This window comes from Zootoca vivipara, chromosome 11, assembly GCF_963506605.1.
Source record: "Zootoca vivipara chromosome 11, rZooViv1.1, whole genome shotgun sequence".
Lineage (NCBI taxonomy): Eukaryota > Metazoa > Chordata > Lepidosauria > Squamata > Lacertidae > Zootoca > Zootoca vivipara.
In genome coordinates, this window is record NC_083286.1 from 46,877,046 (window position 1) to 46,892,818 (window position 15,773).

General features: G+C 40.8%; 1 protein-coding gene across 1 annotated transcript in view; it reads left to right on the forward strand.

The window, feature by feature from the left end:
* NUP155 (nucleoporin 155) overlaps positions 1 to 15,773 on the forward strand; it is a 35,028-nt gene that overhangs the window by 13,850 nt on the left and 5,405 nt on the right. Inside the window, exons 15-29 of the mRNA XM_035100644.2 lie at positions 76 to 170; positions 1,537 to 1,625; positions 2,909 to 2,971; positions 3,066 to 3,216; positions 3,473 to 3,539; positions 5,259 to 5,377; positions 6,390 to 6,493; positions 9,487 to 9,620; positions 10,054 to 10,245; positions 10,718 to 10,856; positions 12,028 to 12,163; positions 13,053 to 13,206; positions 13,578 to 13,682; positions 13,824 to 13,978; positions 15,272 to 15,401. Of these exons, the coding sequence (XP_034956535.1) occupies positions 76 to 170; positions 1,537 to 1,625; positions 2,909 to 2,971; positions 3,066 to 3,216; positions 3,473 to 3,539; positions 5,259 to 5,377; positions 6,390 to 6,493; positions 9,487 to 9,620; positions 10,054 to 10,245; positions 10,718 to 10,856; positions 12,028 to 12,163; positions 13,053 to 13,206; positions 13,578 to 13,682; positions 13,824 to 13,978; positions 15,272 to 15,401 (1,833 nt within the window). The remainder of the gene's footprint in view (positions 1 to 75; positions 171 to 1,536; positions 1,626 to 2,908; positions 2,972 to 3,065; positions 3,217 to 3,472; positions 3,540 to 5,258; positions 5,378 to 6,389; positions 6,494 to 9,486; positions 9,621 to 10,053; positions 10,246 to 10,717; positions 10,857 to 12,027; positions 12,164 to 13,052; positions 13,207 to 13,577; positions 13,683 to 13,823; positions 13,979 to 15,271; positions 15,402 to 15,773) is intronic.

The window sequence follows — 15,773 nt, forward strand, 5'->3', positions numbered from 1 at the left end:
CTCCTCATTTCATTAAAACTGTACCAAGGTTGTTCTGTCATTTTTACTGATATTTTTAAATGATGGTTCTTACAGGAAGAGCAGGCTTGTGCTACTTGCCTAATACTTGCCTGTTCTTCAGCTGCTTGTGATAGAGAAGTATCTGTTTGGGCCACTCGAGCATTTTTCAGGTAAATTTATTCATATCTGCATTATGCCAAGAGATTATACTTTAAAAATCTATGGTATCCCAGCAGTAAATGGGTTGTGCTGGACTCTGGTTGGAACATATGAACTGTTAAAACTAAGCATTGCATAAAGTTTGATCGTGGAATAGCTGATTCCTGTTTCTCAGTAACTATTGTGCTATGTTTCATTTTTTCATTGTAGATTTAAGATATGATCATACCTCTCTGTACCTCACTCTTGAGAAAAATAGTTTAAGGAAAGCAGCATCTTAGTTCTAATTTGTGTTGAAATTACCTTTTTCATATTTAATTAGTAGGTACACAGTGGCCTTGTTTAATAAAACAAGCCAACTTCAAACCATGGTTTATGAAACTGACTTGCTTTAATAAACCATAGCTAAGGTTAGCCACAGAGGCCCAATCTGCATGTCATGTTAAACTGTAGGTAAAAATAAACTGCTGTTTCATGAACCCACAGAATCCTAATGCACACTGCTGAAAAGTTCTTGCTCCACTTCTGCTGCTGCCTGACTGTAAAACAAAGTCAGGGTCCAGGGGTGCCAACTTGAATGAAATATTGTGGGGACCCAGGTAAGCCCCGCCCCGCATAATTGATCACATGACACAGTGCACACACAGCATTTTAATGCCCAATGCCCATCAACTTTGTGGGGGCCAAAGCCCCCATGGCCCCTAGGCGTTGGCCCCTATGTCAGGGTCTGATTTGCCGTGACACCCAAACCCAGCCTAATGGTTTGTTTCTCCAAGGTTTGTTCGTGACTTACTGCATGTGCTTTCTTTGAGGGAAGCAAACCACAAACCCTAGTTCAGATGTCATGAACAGCAAGGCTCTGGCTTGTTTTCTGAGGGCACAGCAGCATGTGGAGTGGAGCTAGGGCTTTTCAGCAGGGTTATTATGGCAGGAGCTAAAAGTTTCAAGGGGCCTTGCTATCAGCATTGACCAGCTGATCTACACATGCTGAGCTTTCTAGTGCAGCCAATCCCAGCAGGGCTTGATTGAGCACTGCTTGCCAAAGAGCAATTGAAAGCACACTTTAAACTTCCAGTTGTTCCTTTGCTCCCATCCTTTTGTCCTTTTCACACCTGATGGTTAGCTGCAGGGCAGGTGGGCATCGTTAAGGAAAAACTGTTTTGGCAGTCTTAATTTGGCCCATGGGCCAGAGGGTCCCCTTGACACACCATTATAGGGTTTAGACATTACATTTAACAGTGGGGAAGCTGTTTTTTTTTTTTACATATGCTTCACAATTCAATTACCTAAAGAAGTATTTACTGACTGACCGCTTAAAAATAATCTGAGAACTGATTGCAGCGTTGATACAATTCTTTTTAATTTTGTGAATCTCAGATATGGTGGTGAAACACAGATGCGATTTCCATCCACCCTGCCTCCTCCAAGTAATGTTGGCTGTGCACTGGGATCTCCTGTTCCACCTGGTAAGCAGCAAATATAGTCAGTATCTTTTGGCAAGAGTTTTTACCTTGTTATTTTGCAAAAACATTCCATCTACTTGCACCCACTCACGTGGCTTTAGTAGTCATTCACTACTGTTGGGTTCATGATTCAGAAGTACATTTATACTGACTATACGAATGCCCTTCCCATGCTGAAAGAAGAGGAAATTGACAGTACTTTGAACTGTTTTAGCATACAGATCTATTTAGCAACATAAACCTCCTTCATATTTTATATCTACAACTAGCTGGCCCGGCCACACGTTGCTGTGGCTCATCCCTGTGTTTCCCCCCACCCTGTTCTGATCCATGACGTATCCTGTCTCCTCCCCCAGCTCATCCCTGTGATTTCCCCCACCTGTGATTCCCCCCATCCTGTCCTGACCCATGGCCTATCCCCCCCCCCAAACCCACCCAGGCGAGTCCCCACCAGCTGTTTTGCAACCTCTTCGGTCAAGCGGTTTTGGATGAAAAGTGGAAACGTACCCACATGCACTTTTTACATTTTTTTATATATAGATAGGTGAGTGTTGGAATACTGATAACAGTAAATGAAGATTTGAGGGGGGAAACTAATTTTCTCTTTCCTTCACACCTTCCCATGTGTGATGCAAAGATATGCCTGTCCCTCTTAATTCTTTCAATATGTCTTGAACTGTAAGCCATCTCTGCCAGTGACATCTCATAGCAAACTGTGGATGGCAAACAATTACTGAATAAAAATATACTCAGAATGATCCCTTCTCCCTGCCTCAAACGCTTATATTGTAATCTCTTAAAGCTGTGCTCGGATTATTGCTTTTTTAAAAATTGTTTTTATTAAATATTTTATTGGGTTACAAAAGTACATACAGCGTCTCTTCTTTCAGTTCATAGAATACTTTCTACAGATCATTCATATTCGATGTGAGACACTAATGTTATGGACAGTATATAAAGTTGGGGGAGGGGAGAAGGGGGATACTAAACTGTCATTCTTCTATATAGTGTATGCATAAGGGTTTAGTGTTAGCATCATGTGGGTTGGTTCTATTTCTGTTTATTTATTTGTTTTTGTTGGCGGTGAGACAGATATGGGGAGGTAGGGTGTGGGTGGTTGCCTATAGTTGACTGCAATGAGTTTTGTTTGTGTGCTTGAGGGGGTGTTGGACCAACTTAGCCATATCAATTCATATGCTTTCAGTGGGTTCCTGTTGTTGTCTTGTTGGGCTGTGTATTATTGCTTTATGGTTGCTTTATAGTATGCGTTGCTCTTCTTATATTAGGTTCTCCTATGTCTGCTAGTAGCCCCTACCCTAATCCAAGCTTTTTGGCAACACCAGCCCCAGGTATTTCCTTTTAATTATTTATATATATATATATATTCTAGTGCTTATAATCTTGCTTCTGTCATTTTTTTAAAAAAATGAGTTTATGTTCCAGGTTTGCATCCTCCAACCATGTCAACTCCAGTGTTCACTTCAAGCAGTCACATGTCTCAACCCGGTGCTTCTCTTAGTGGCATAATGTGCCCCGAGATAGTGTTTTCTGGAAAGCACAATGGTATCTGCATATATTTCTCTCGGATCATGGGGTAAGTTATTTATGGAAAGGTGAGAAGACGTGTTGTTATAACCTGACAAAATGAAGTTTTATCTTAACTGGTTGGTAGAAACAACCAACTTCAAATGGTGTTGATATGTTTCCACTAAATATGGATAAGATTAATCAGGGTTTAGGGTTTCACAGCACAGTAAGCTGTGGTTAAACTTAAAAGGGAAGCAGAAGTTTCCAGTGTCGTCATGTGCTGATTACATGAAACTTCAAAATTGTATTTTCTTGCTTTCTAGAAACATTTGGGATGGAAGTATAGTTGTGGAGAGAGTTTTCAAGAGTGGCAATCGAGAAGTTGTAGCTGTAAGTACTTAATGGCTGTTTTGGAATCTTATATGAAGTTTCTAAGGGTAGTTGGTAGTTTGGGGGTTAATACTGGTGTTGATGTCTATATATGAAGGAAATCAGCTTGGTGACTATTGGTCAGTGTGCCACCACAAAGCACAACACTGCATAAGAGCCGTATTATTATTTTCTTCATTTCAGGAAGATGGATTTAGAAGGGAAGGATGAACATGTTTGTCCCTGTAATCATTGGGTTTAATAGGTTTGGCTGGAACTTAGTACCAGCATGAATCAGCAGGGGTGACTATAACCTTTGGTCTTCTTTGATGACAGTGGGTGCCAGATCCAAACACATCACTTCACTGTTGTGCCATTCTTAGTATAGGCGTATTCAGAGCTGGGGGAGGGGAGTAATATATGGGTAGTAAGTGCAAGCCTTTAAATTCAAATGCTGATGATAATAAAGATCAGGGGTCGGCAACCTAAGGCCCATGGGCCACAAGCGGCCCATGGGGGTCTAACCGGTCCATGGACCCCTGCCACCCACTCAGGGACCCCCGCCGGCCGCTCGGTTGGCTCCCATGTGCCTCGCTAAACCGGTATGAAGCAGAGCAGGGACCGCCTTCCCCGACGCTGGCCGGCTTCCCACTGGTTGCAGGAAGCTCCTGCAGCCAATGGGAAGCTGCACACGCTCCTCCGTGCCGGAAGGAGCGCCGGAAATAGCGGTTGCGCATGTGTGCGTGCGCACACACACTCCGGCCCACCGCAGCGTCTGCGGGACTGTGAACCGGCCCAGGCCACAAAAACTTTTTCGACCCCTGATAAAGATGAATACCAAGTTTCATCCTTGAATTCTACTCCTCACCCAAATTCTCTTCAGATAGAAAAACAGATTGTCATATAGAAGGGTTCAGCCATCCCTCTCCCAAAAATATTAGTAGCCTAATTTTGCCGAATCAAGTGATAGATTTTCCACTTCATGGTGGTGGTGGTGGCAAGTTTGAATCCTCCTTCTTGGTGATCTCAAAACAAAAATTCCATTACTACAAAACCCAATTTTGGGGGAAAGGACAGGTTTGATTCTTCACAATGTGTAAGCTTAGAAAAGCAGATGGTATCTGAAGAAGTGTGCATGCACACGAAAACTCATACCAATGACAAACTTAGTTGGTCTCTAAGGTGCTACTGGAAGGAAGTTTTTTACTTAGAAAAGCAGTTATTTGTGTAAATATAGATCTGGATTCTGTTTTCCTTTTGTCAGGTGTGTTTCTCTGGAGGTTCTGGGATAGGGCAGTCTTGATGATTGGGAAGTGTAACTAGTAACTAGGCAAGGCTGATATCAGGAAGTTACACCATAAAGGGAGATTCAGGCCCCAACACCAGCTCTTCCTGATCATCACAGCAAAGAGCTTTCTCAGCTTGTCCAGAGCTGCACAGAATTGGTTCAGCAGCAACTAAAAGGTTTGCCTTTTTTCTCCTCCCCATCTCCCTCATAAGGAGTAGCTTCCTCTGCAGTTCTATTTTCATGCACAGGAGAAAGGAGAAACTTGTGGTCTTCCCTTCTTCTCCTGTCCGACTCTAGCTCAAAAGGTTTTGCAAAGCAACATTTCCTAACAGTGACTTTTCCTGGTTACTGGAGGATGCACTTCCTAGTCATCTACCCAGAAACCTCCAAAAACAGAAATTAATTGGTTAGTTTCAAATATGTTCATTTCAGTTTACCTCTTTCTTGTTTAGGTTGAAAGCAGTGTTCCACCACAAGTGTTAGAAACTATACTACAAGAATTAAAAGGGCTACAGGAATTTTTGGATAGGAATTCACAATTTGCAGCAGTAGGATCCCTTAGAAATCCCAGGTAAGATGAAGGGTGTTGAGGAAAACAAGCATTGGTGGTTGACAGTTGTGTTGTACAGATAACTGGTATGAAAGTTTGAGTTGTTCCCTTAGAAAACATATGTATCTCAAATAATTATGGATGGATATTTGTGATCTTTATATCAGATATGTTATCCAACTTGATAGGTTTCTATAGCAGCTTACAAAGTACAGCTTAGGCCTTTTTTCAGCCACATACTGCTTTTGGAGCAACCATATTTCTTCTGTGAACTACCAGCACTATTACATTTTAATCAGAAACCACAAATAAGGACTTTGGGGAACCAAAAAGGGACTGTGCATTAACCTGCCAATCCTCAGGCCGTAGATACTAAACTGACTTATGCCAGACCCTGGTCTAGAATAGTTTCCTAATAACTCCCATAGCACTTTAATTTAGGGCTCACAGCCCTATGGGAGACTCAAGGTCTGCAAATACAAAGCAGAACTCGTTTGCCCTACCTGTCCCTAAGTCTTATTAGAGGGCCTTTCCCAGACAAAATTAAGATAACCAGACTTAAGGTGCTTTGAAGGATGCGTAAAAGGATGGTGAATCTGAGTTCACTGTTAACATAAACAGCTTCTGGTATCTAAACCAGTTTTTACTACAGTGGTACCTCGACTTAACGAACGACTCAACAACCGAATTTTTCGACTTGCGCGTGGGGCAAATGGCCACACGCTTACGAATTTCTTGACATCCGAACGGAAACCGCGGTGGTTTTAGTTCGGGTTTTTTCGACTTATGAATTTTTAGATGGGGTTGCTTTGACTTACGAATTTTTCCGTTTCCAATGCATTCCTATGGGAAATCACATTTCCAATGGCGCTTTTCGACTTACGAATTTTTCAACCTACGAAGGTGCCTTCGGAACGGATTAAATTCGTAAGTTGAGGCACCACTGTACTGTATATTTGGCATGTGACAGCCCCAAGCACACCATACCCTATTTATGCACTGTATACATTTTTTCTTGTTTTTCATGAAAAAGCTTTGCCACCCCAGCTAACCTGCAGCAGCGATTACTCGGATTCATGCGGTCTGATGGCGGAAGTTCTCAGCAACTGCAGCAAGAGCTCCAGAGAAAGTTTCATGGTAGATAAATAGCTCTTTTTTATTTTCTCTCTTCTTTAGCATGTATCTTTGAAGAAAAACTCATGGGGACAATATCTCTAGCTTTAATAGTAAACAGTGAATATTTTTAGACGGTTCGAAAGAGAGAGGCTAGTCCTTAATAATAGGTAGTGATAGGCTGGTCTGTCTAAATCTGTTCCAGAGAAAATGAATCATCAGCGAATAGTTGCCAGAAATTAATCACAGAATTGTAGAACTGGAAGGAGCCACAGGGCTCATCTAATCCAACTCCCTGCAGTGCAGGAATCTTTTGCCCAGCATGGGGCTTGAACCCACAACCCTGAGATGAAGAGTCTCATGCTTTACCAGTTGAGCTATCCGCATAACATACTCAAGTTATCTGAACCCTTCTTGTGCCTATGGAATGCAACTTCATGTTAAAGCCTTCAGCTGACAGACCAGCCTGGTAACAAGAGTTCTTTTTCTTTTTTTTAAAATATATTTTTATTAATTTTCCAATTAAAACCAATTATATCACATTCGTTATTTCAAATTATACACATATATATCAATCAAACCGAATATTATGCCAAATAATCTAAAAAAATTTTTTGGGTTCCCATGCTTCAAGAAATTGGGAATTCCTCGCAACTGTCCACTGCCGTCTTTTTTCTAAAGTTCAAATTGTCTCTCCAAGTTCATAATAATCCGAATCTTTCCCTTATAATCACATAGATGTTTTCCACTTTCAACCGATTGTTTCCCAGCTGCTGAGATAAATATCAAACAAGGTTTCACAAATGTTCTTTCTCCTGTGTGGGTTAATCAGTCCAGCCTCCCCATAAATCTTCTTGGTCTGGAGCTCCCTGTTGCGTCAACACGAAGCAGCGCCTTCTTAAAAAAACTCAAAACACTTTCGTTTTCTCTCATAACCGGGTAGATTAACGATCTTTATAGAATTTACAGCTTTTCCAGGCAGAAGACCCAAACATCAAACCATAGACTCTTGGTAAATTAATGGATCTCCTTGCCCTATAGCTGAACTTAGCTTCAGGTCGCTGCTCCAATTCAAAGTGCGTCACAGCTCATAAATCCTCCGAACGCGTCCAGGACTCCTTCCGTCCAACTAGAGGGGGGCTTTTCTCGTCGGCAACTCCACATCTTTAAAAAATATGCTCAGTAACAACAGTTTATAAAGTTCAACTCACACAGTCTTTTGCTTCTCTTTCACTCCAAACAAACCAGGACATCGCGTCTGGAAAGGTACGAAGTAACTCATATGAAAAAAAATAAAAAAGGACTCACTTCCCTTATCGCTCCGTCCCCATCAATCCTTCTTTCAGATGAAATACAGCCTTTGACTCCTCTCCCTCAGCAGCATAAATTTCTCAGCAGTAAACAGCGCTTCTTCCCCTCCTTCTGAAGTATGTCCATAGATTTAAGCCTAATTATCTTCTTTAACCATGGAAATCCCCGCCATGCAGATTAGCGTCCGGGAGTCCTGGCCCTCGTAAGTGCTCAGCCCAAGCTCCCCCCACTCCAAAAACAGTCGGAGTGGGTCTGGGGGCATCGCGGGCCAGCGGCCCCTCTCCGTAACCCCCGGAGAGGGTAGGGGGTTGCCATTTACTCCCCTAGCAACCGCCAAATTCCTTACGAAGGTCAGAGAGATGGAAAACAGGTCCGCCATTCCTGCCGGCGGAAACCGGAACCCCAACAAGAGTTCTTTTTCAAGGTTACTGCATTACCATTACTCTACAGAGTAGACGTACTCACCTAAGAGACCTACAGCAAACCTTTTTGGAACTAAAATACCCACCTGATGAAGTTAAAGAAAGGATCAACAAAGCCAGATGAATACTCAGAGAGAACTTGCTGCAAGATAGACCCCCAAAGAGAAAACAATAGAACACCACTAGTATTCACATACAGCTCTCAAGTTAAAACAGTTCAACACATCATCAGAGATTTGCAACATCTCTTAAATGCCTTAGATTTATTTCCCAAGCTCTGGGAGGAAAACCTTTCATTGCCTCCTGAAAGCCACCCAATCTTAAACAGCTCCTCACACACAATAATACAACAACCAGACTTAACATGGACACTGGCACAAGAGCCTGCAATAAATCTAGATGCCAACTTTGCTGCCACATACACCCGGACAACATCATTATTGGCCCCAATAACATCAAACATACCATTTCAGCCCTATTTTAACTGTTCATCTTCCAACATTATATATGATATCAAATGCCAACAGTGCCCTTCGGCTCTCTATATTGGACAAACAGGACAAACTTTACGCCAAAGGATAAATGGGCATAAATCTGACATCAGGAATCATAAAACAGAGAAACCAATAGGAGAACACTTCAGTCTCCCAGGACATTCTATACAAGATTTTAAAGTAGCTGTCTTATTGCAAAAGAATTTTAGAAATACACTTGAAAGAGAAGTTGCTGAATAACAACTCATTACCAAACTAAAAACTATGGAGAGACCTGGTCTGAATAGAGATGTTGGATTCATGTCCCATTATACATACTAAAGCTAATTTTGATCATCTATCCCTTTAAAAATCCCTTGCCCTTCCCTGTGGAACCAACTGCCGTAACAGTCATCAACAGTTATAAGGTTGAAGTGACCTCTGCTTCAGAATATCTGACGAAGTGTGTATTACACACGAAAGTTCATACCTTGAAAGCTTATACTTAGTTCATCTTCAAAGTGCCACTGGGATTATTAAAAAAAAGATTTTTTCATCTTTCATCTTGTTATTTATTATGACTGCATTACCATATTAAGGATTGCTTAAACCTGGTGAATCCTACCTAGCAGAGAAGTGTTAGAGCTGGGTAAGCCTAGGGATCCCTTCATGCCACATAGTTCTTTGTTTCTAGTGCTTGAAAACATTTTGTGAAAGCACCTGTTACTTGACACATTCACCCTTGTGTGTATGACATGTTCAGGGGATAGAAATAAGTTATAATTTAGCAGTGTCCGTTTCACTTTTATAGCAGAGGCACAATTAGCAGAGAAGGCCTCCCTTCAAGGCATCCAGCAACTTGTTCGGAAAACCTGCCAGGCTTTGGCACTGTGGAAGCTTCTTTGTGAGCATCAGTTCAACATTGTCGTGGGTGAACTTCAGAAGGTATGTGCCACAGCACTCTTTGCTTCTTGACCTGGAAGACATGGGAGTTTTATTGCTCAAAGCAGAACACTGGGATCTTCTGGACATTAGTGGATTTGCAGTCTTTTAAAGATTTCAGAGTGCCTCACTATTTTAAAAGGCAACCTGCAAAGTACCAAAATAATTTTTAATTATGATGTGAGTTCTTATATTGGTTTATTAAAACAGAGTTTCACGCAGATGTAGAGGGTGGTTTGCAGGTTGTGCCCTCTGCTGACATGATCAAACTTATTTTAATCTTATGCATATTTGAAAAAAAAAGATAACGTGTGCTATAAATTATGCTGTCCTTGATGGTTTGTTGTAATGTAAATGCAGCAGGATTTCTCTCTTACGAAATTTAAAGAAGAAAAAAGGATTTCCAGTAAAAATTGGGGATGTGCTTTTTCCATAGGAGCTTCAGGAACACCTGAAGGTGACTACTTTTAGAGACTTGGTAATTAGAGATAGAGAGCTAACTGGAGCCCTTATTGCATCCCTCATCAACTGTTACATCAGAGACCATGCTGCTGTTGATGGGATTAGTTCACATTTACAAGACATCTGCCCACTGCTCTACAGCACAGATGATGCTATCTGTTCCAAGGTATGGTATAGTAACCAATATGAGAAGAAGTAAGGGTGTGGGGTTTTTTTGTTCGGTTGTGTGTGTATTTGCATGCTATTTTTTCATCTAGTGAGGGCAATATAATCTGAGAATTGCATTGTGTCATGCTGTGCTCAGAATAATACACATATAGAAGTGTTAAAATTTTATCAGTTGTCACTGGAAAATATTTGATATTAAACTATTGTGATCATTTTAAGGAAATAATTGAAAGATGAGTGTTATGATCTGTAGAAGGATAAGGGGACTGCTTAGCACAAGAATAATTTCCTAGACAAAAAAAATCACTTCTGTCCAGGAAGCAGAAGAATTTATTGACTTTGTTAACCTCCATCTCAGTAAATCAACATGCAGTGCAAAGCTGCTATAGGCCTTGGCCTCCCACTTAATGTTCAGTGTGTGAAGTTCAAATGAAGAATGCAGACTTTGATCTATGCTTGTGTCTTACTAGGCAAATGAACTACTTCAGCGGTCCCGACAAGTTCAGAACAAATCTGAAAAAGAGAAGATGCTAAGAGAGTCATTGAAAGAATATCAACAGATTAGCACACAGGTAGATCTTGCCAATGTCTGTGCACAGTATAGGCAAGGTGAGTTACAAGCATCACTGACCTCAACTTTATGAATATACTGTAGTGTTGTTTCCAGTGTTAAGCCATCCTCAGAGTAGACCGACCCAGTGTGTGGTATTCAAATAAGTTTTACTCAGAGTATGCCCATTGAAAGTAATGGACCTAGCTTAGTCATGTTCTTTAATTTCAGTGGGTGTACTCTGCGTAAACCTTAGTTGAATCCCACCCATTGAAAGGATGGGACATGATTTAGGAGCATAATTTCTACCAATCAACTTATCTTTATCTCTGCAGACCAACTGCTACAGGAATATCAGTATTAAACAGTATAGGAAGTGGTGCACATACATCACAGTTAGGGAAAAATATATGTTGTATTGTATTTTTTTCTACCTGCTGCCATCCAGTGGCCCAGCAGTGCTCTCTGGGCTGTTCACCAGGAGGCAGGCTCTTCTGAAGAAAGACTGGCTTGGGTCCTGCAACTGGAGGCACCTTCCCACGTCTTCTCTGAAACTATTCTTTCTTCTGCCTCTGCAGTGAACAGATGCAGGACTCCTGCTTTTTGCAGATCAGATTTTTAAAATAAGAGGAAGAGATAGGAACCACGGAGTGAGAGTGTGCTCCTGCTGCCAACTTTTGGCTACTCCAAACCACCTCATGGCTGTGTTTCACCCTCTCCCATTCCCTAACTCCTTTCTCCTTCCTGGAAGAATGAAGTCGCAAGCAGGGTAACTCTGACCTGTGTTTGGTTTCATGGCCAGACACCACTTCCTCCTCCACCTTCAAATAAAATTCAGATTCCCTGTAATTTTTTATGTGTACATCAGGCATATTTTATCATTTGAGAAATCTGATATCCTTTGTGTAACACTTAATACATGAATCGAGGGTTTTAGAAACTAATCACACAGTACTCGTGATTTTGCATGTGTTCAAATTATACTGTCCTTGCATAAAATACTGAAAAATTGAGAAAACCTTGTTTTTCGGTGCTTCGCAGAGGGACATAGTTTGTTAAAATGTGGGTAGATGCACAGATGCCCCTGCAGCCCACAGCATCAGATAATTAGAATTAGGACTTCACATTTTCTAATTTGAAATAGGTTGTTTGTATTCATTTTGTCAATATTCTGTAGTATTATGTTCACTCTTATCTCTGTTAATGTACCCCCCCCTTTTTAATCTCAAGTACGTTTCTATGAGGGTGTGGTAGAACTTTCTCTCATGGCTGCAGAGAAGAAAGATCCCCAAGGTCTTGGACTCCATTATTACAAAAATGGAGAACCAGAGGAAGATGTTGTTGGATGTCAGGCTTTCCAGGAAAGGCAAGTTTTGGAATACAATTGAAATTTTCTTCAGGACAGAGAATGAATGAATGAATGAATCTTTATTTGCATCAGCCATATGCCATAGCAATAAAACAATAATATGATATACAAAAAAATAGTCAATTATATAAAATACATTTTAGGTTTTGAATCAATAGTCAAATAGTGGATCTTATTCTTATTGCTCCAGCTAAAAACCTTGCAACCTTTGCTGTCACCTGCTCATCTTGATCTGCCAAGAGAAAGGACACTGGCAGTAGCTGGGCGACATGGAATGGACAATAAAAGAGGGGTGATAACCCCATTCCTCAAGTCTTTATAAAGAGTGCAAGCCAGAAAGGCATGCGCCACCGATTTGGTGCTGCCATCTCCACAGGGACATAAGCATTTTTCATGTGGAATCTGTAGTAATTGTCCCTCACGTACAACCGAGGGCAATACATTAAATCTTGCAAGAGTAAAGGCGTGTCTGTATTTTAGAATTGCTAGGTTATGCAGATAGGGTGCCAGAGAGTCGAAATGGGTTGGTGGAAAATAGTCATACCGTGGGCAAAATTTCCTTATTGTGACCAAGTTGTTCTGACGCTCGATAACATTTAGGTGCTGACAAATTAGACTGTTTGCTTTACTAAAACCCAAAGTGAGTTTTAGGACAGAGATGTTAGCAGTTGTTTTTTGAGGTTGTGGATTATTTTGAATAGCAGACTAATTCCTACATATTTTCTACAGCCATTCTAGCCTTTAGCAATATATGAAGTGATAAGAGTCAAAGCTTCTGCTGTCTTGCACAAAATAACATGCATATGCAAGACAGTAAATTGTTGCTGTGGGTGCTTGGAAGGTTTTGTGTATGAGTCATTTTCCTGTGATTTCCACTTTTTTGCAGGCTAAACAGCTATAAGTGCATCACGGACACACTCCAGGAGTTGGTCAATCAAAGTAAAGCTGCTCCACAGTCTCCCAGCGTGCCCAAAAAACCTGGTCCTCCTGTCTTGACATCAGATCCCAATATGCTGAGCAATGAAGAAGCAGGACATCATGTAAGAAAAAACATGGCATAGACTGAATTGCTATTAACTTTGCCCAGGAAGTACTTTTAAACTTGTCATGAATCTAATATCCAGGATTCAAAGAACTGTGTTAGCTATGCCGAAGGAAGGCCTTGAGTAGGCCCAGGAAGGGCCTGCTATTCGATAAAATTCCCTTCAGGACATGTATGGTTTTTCAGATCCAGACTACTAACTTACTGTAAATTTATTGTGAAGCTGTTAGCACAGTTTAACAACCTTCACCTGTATTATTCATTAGAGGAATTTAAACTGGTGCATAGGAAACACTTAATAGGACTAAAAGTGTAATAAAAATACACAGTTAGAGATCTTTTTCATTCCCTCCCCGTCTCTCATTGCAGTTTGAACAAATGCTAAAATTGGCCCAGCGTTCTACAGATGAACTTTTTAGTATTGCTCTTTACAGCTGGTTGGTCCAAGCTGATCTGTCAGATAAACTGCTGCAGGTAAGGTCACAGACCAAGTTGATGAAGATAAATAAATACAATGTATGTTGTTTAAGATACATAACTTCATAGTCACATTTGATAAAGCACTGCATTAGCAAGGTAATAGGACTTTACATTTCCCCCCTTTGATTCCTGCAGATAAACTCTGCCTTTCTGGAGCCATATTTGGCACGTATGGCCAAAGTTGATCAAAACAAAGTTCGCTATATGGATCTTCTGTGGAGGTTTTTTGAGAAGAATGGAAGTTTTAGTAATGCAGCCAGAGTACTTGCAAAATTGGCAGACATGCATAGGTAAGGGTAGCTTGTTATCAAGTAATTGCATCTAGTGTTGTATTTATTTATTTGTTTGTTTGTTTGTTTATTTATTTATTTATTTATTTATTTATTTATTGCTCAGCCTTCACTGTAAGGTCCCAGGGCAGGTTGAAGTACTTCCTGTCTTCTTTAGTTATTTACTTATGTTACAATTTTTGCAAAGCAATCCTTATGACACTATGGTAGGACAGAACTTGTGATCCATCAAGCTGATCAAGCCTACTGAACAGGTATTAGGGGCTCAACGTGTTTGACAATCTTCCTGCGATTGCGTCCCCGAGCTTGCCTCAAAAACAAGATTACTGACCCCCCCCCCCATTGGATGATGGCTGGCTGGTGAGCTGTGTTTGACTGGTGGATCCACAAGTTGTGTAGCGTTATTAAAAGCTTTGAAATTGATATGCAGGTAAATCAAAGGCTTAATTCTGTTCACACATATGAACATAAAATTAATTATGCAATTCATGTTGTGGAGAACTGGACTTAGGGTTCAGGCTGCAATCCTATTCACACCTTGAACTTATAAGAGCTTTTTCTGAGTATGCATGTAGAGTGGGAAGGAGAACTTCCAGCCTATGGGCCAGATGTGGCTTGTGGAAGGTTCCTATCCATCCTGCAACCTCTCTTCCCTGGTCCTGAGCTGCTGCCAATGGAGGAAGAGATCACCTTGTTTCTATACTGGGAATGACCTTTTTCAGCACCCCACCTGAAATAGGAGGAAGAGAGATTGCAGCCCCCTCTTTGTAACGTTGGTATGGAGATTCTTTTGGCTATCTATGGGTGAGAGTGATTTAAACTTACTCCCAATCATGCCCAAGGTATAATCTCAACTAGCCTTAAAGAAGTAGCAATATTTTCTTAAGACACCAACAAGGAAGCATTTTTCCATGGCATACAGTGTGGGGGACTCCAGTAGTAGCTAGTTAACATAAAAGCATTAATATGCATTGAAAAAAATTATTGTGGATACTGGATAGCAGTCGATAAGTTTTGACCATGTTATCAGACCATGCATCTGTATGTAACATTTCTAAAACCGAATTTTTATTGGTTTCTATGTATTTCTAGATGGTATAGAAGAGATGACCAAGTTGCAAGATGCAAGGAGATACAGGAGTAATGGTGTTAGAGCAGTTAGACAAAGAATAATGTACTGCAGAGAAATAGCAGACTGAAGAGCTAGATTAAAATATTGAAAACAGCTAACATTCTTGTGATAGTTGCTCATAGAGGCTACCATATTAGTCACATCGTTATGTCATTTAACAGCACTGAGATCTCACTTCAGCAGCGTCTTGAATATATTGCACGCGCCATTTTGAGTGCTAAGAGTTCCACAGCCATCTCACCAATTGCTGCAGATGGTGAATTTTTGCATGAATTGGAAGAGAAAATGGAAGTAAGTACGATAATTAATTTAGATGGCATTGATGGATCTCCCTGACCAAGTTGGTGGAGGTGGTCAGGAGTGATGCTGGAGAACCCAGGACTGTGTTCCTGGGAGATTTCAACAGCTGAAATAAAATATTAAAATAGGCATTTTAGATAAGCTTCATGTTTTTAATAATTAATTGATTTTATCTGTTATATGTTTATGTACTGTTTATGGGCAGCACTTAGAAACTTTGGTAGCTAAAATAAACAATCATAACGAGGCCATCTCAACTGTGTCAGCACAGGACTTCATTCTAACTCGAGCAGCCTACGATTATTGTGTAACACCATGGCTGAAATGGCTGCCAGTTTGCTACTGGGCTAGTTTATTGTTTAG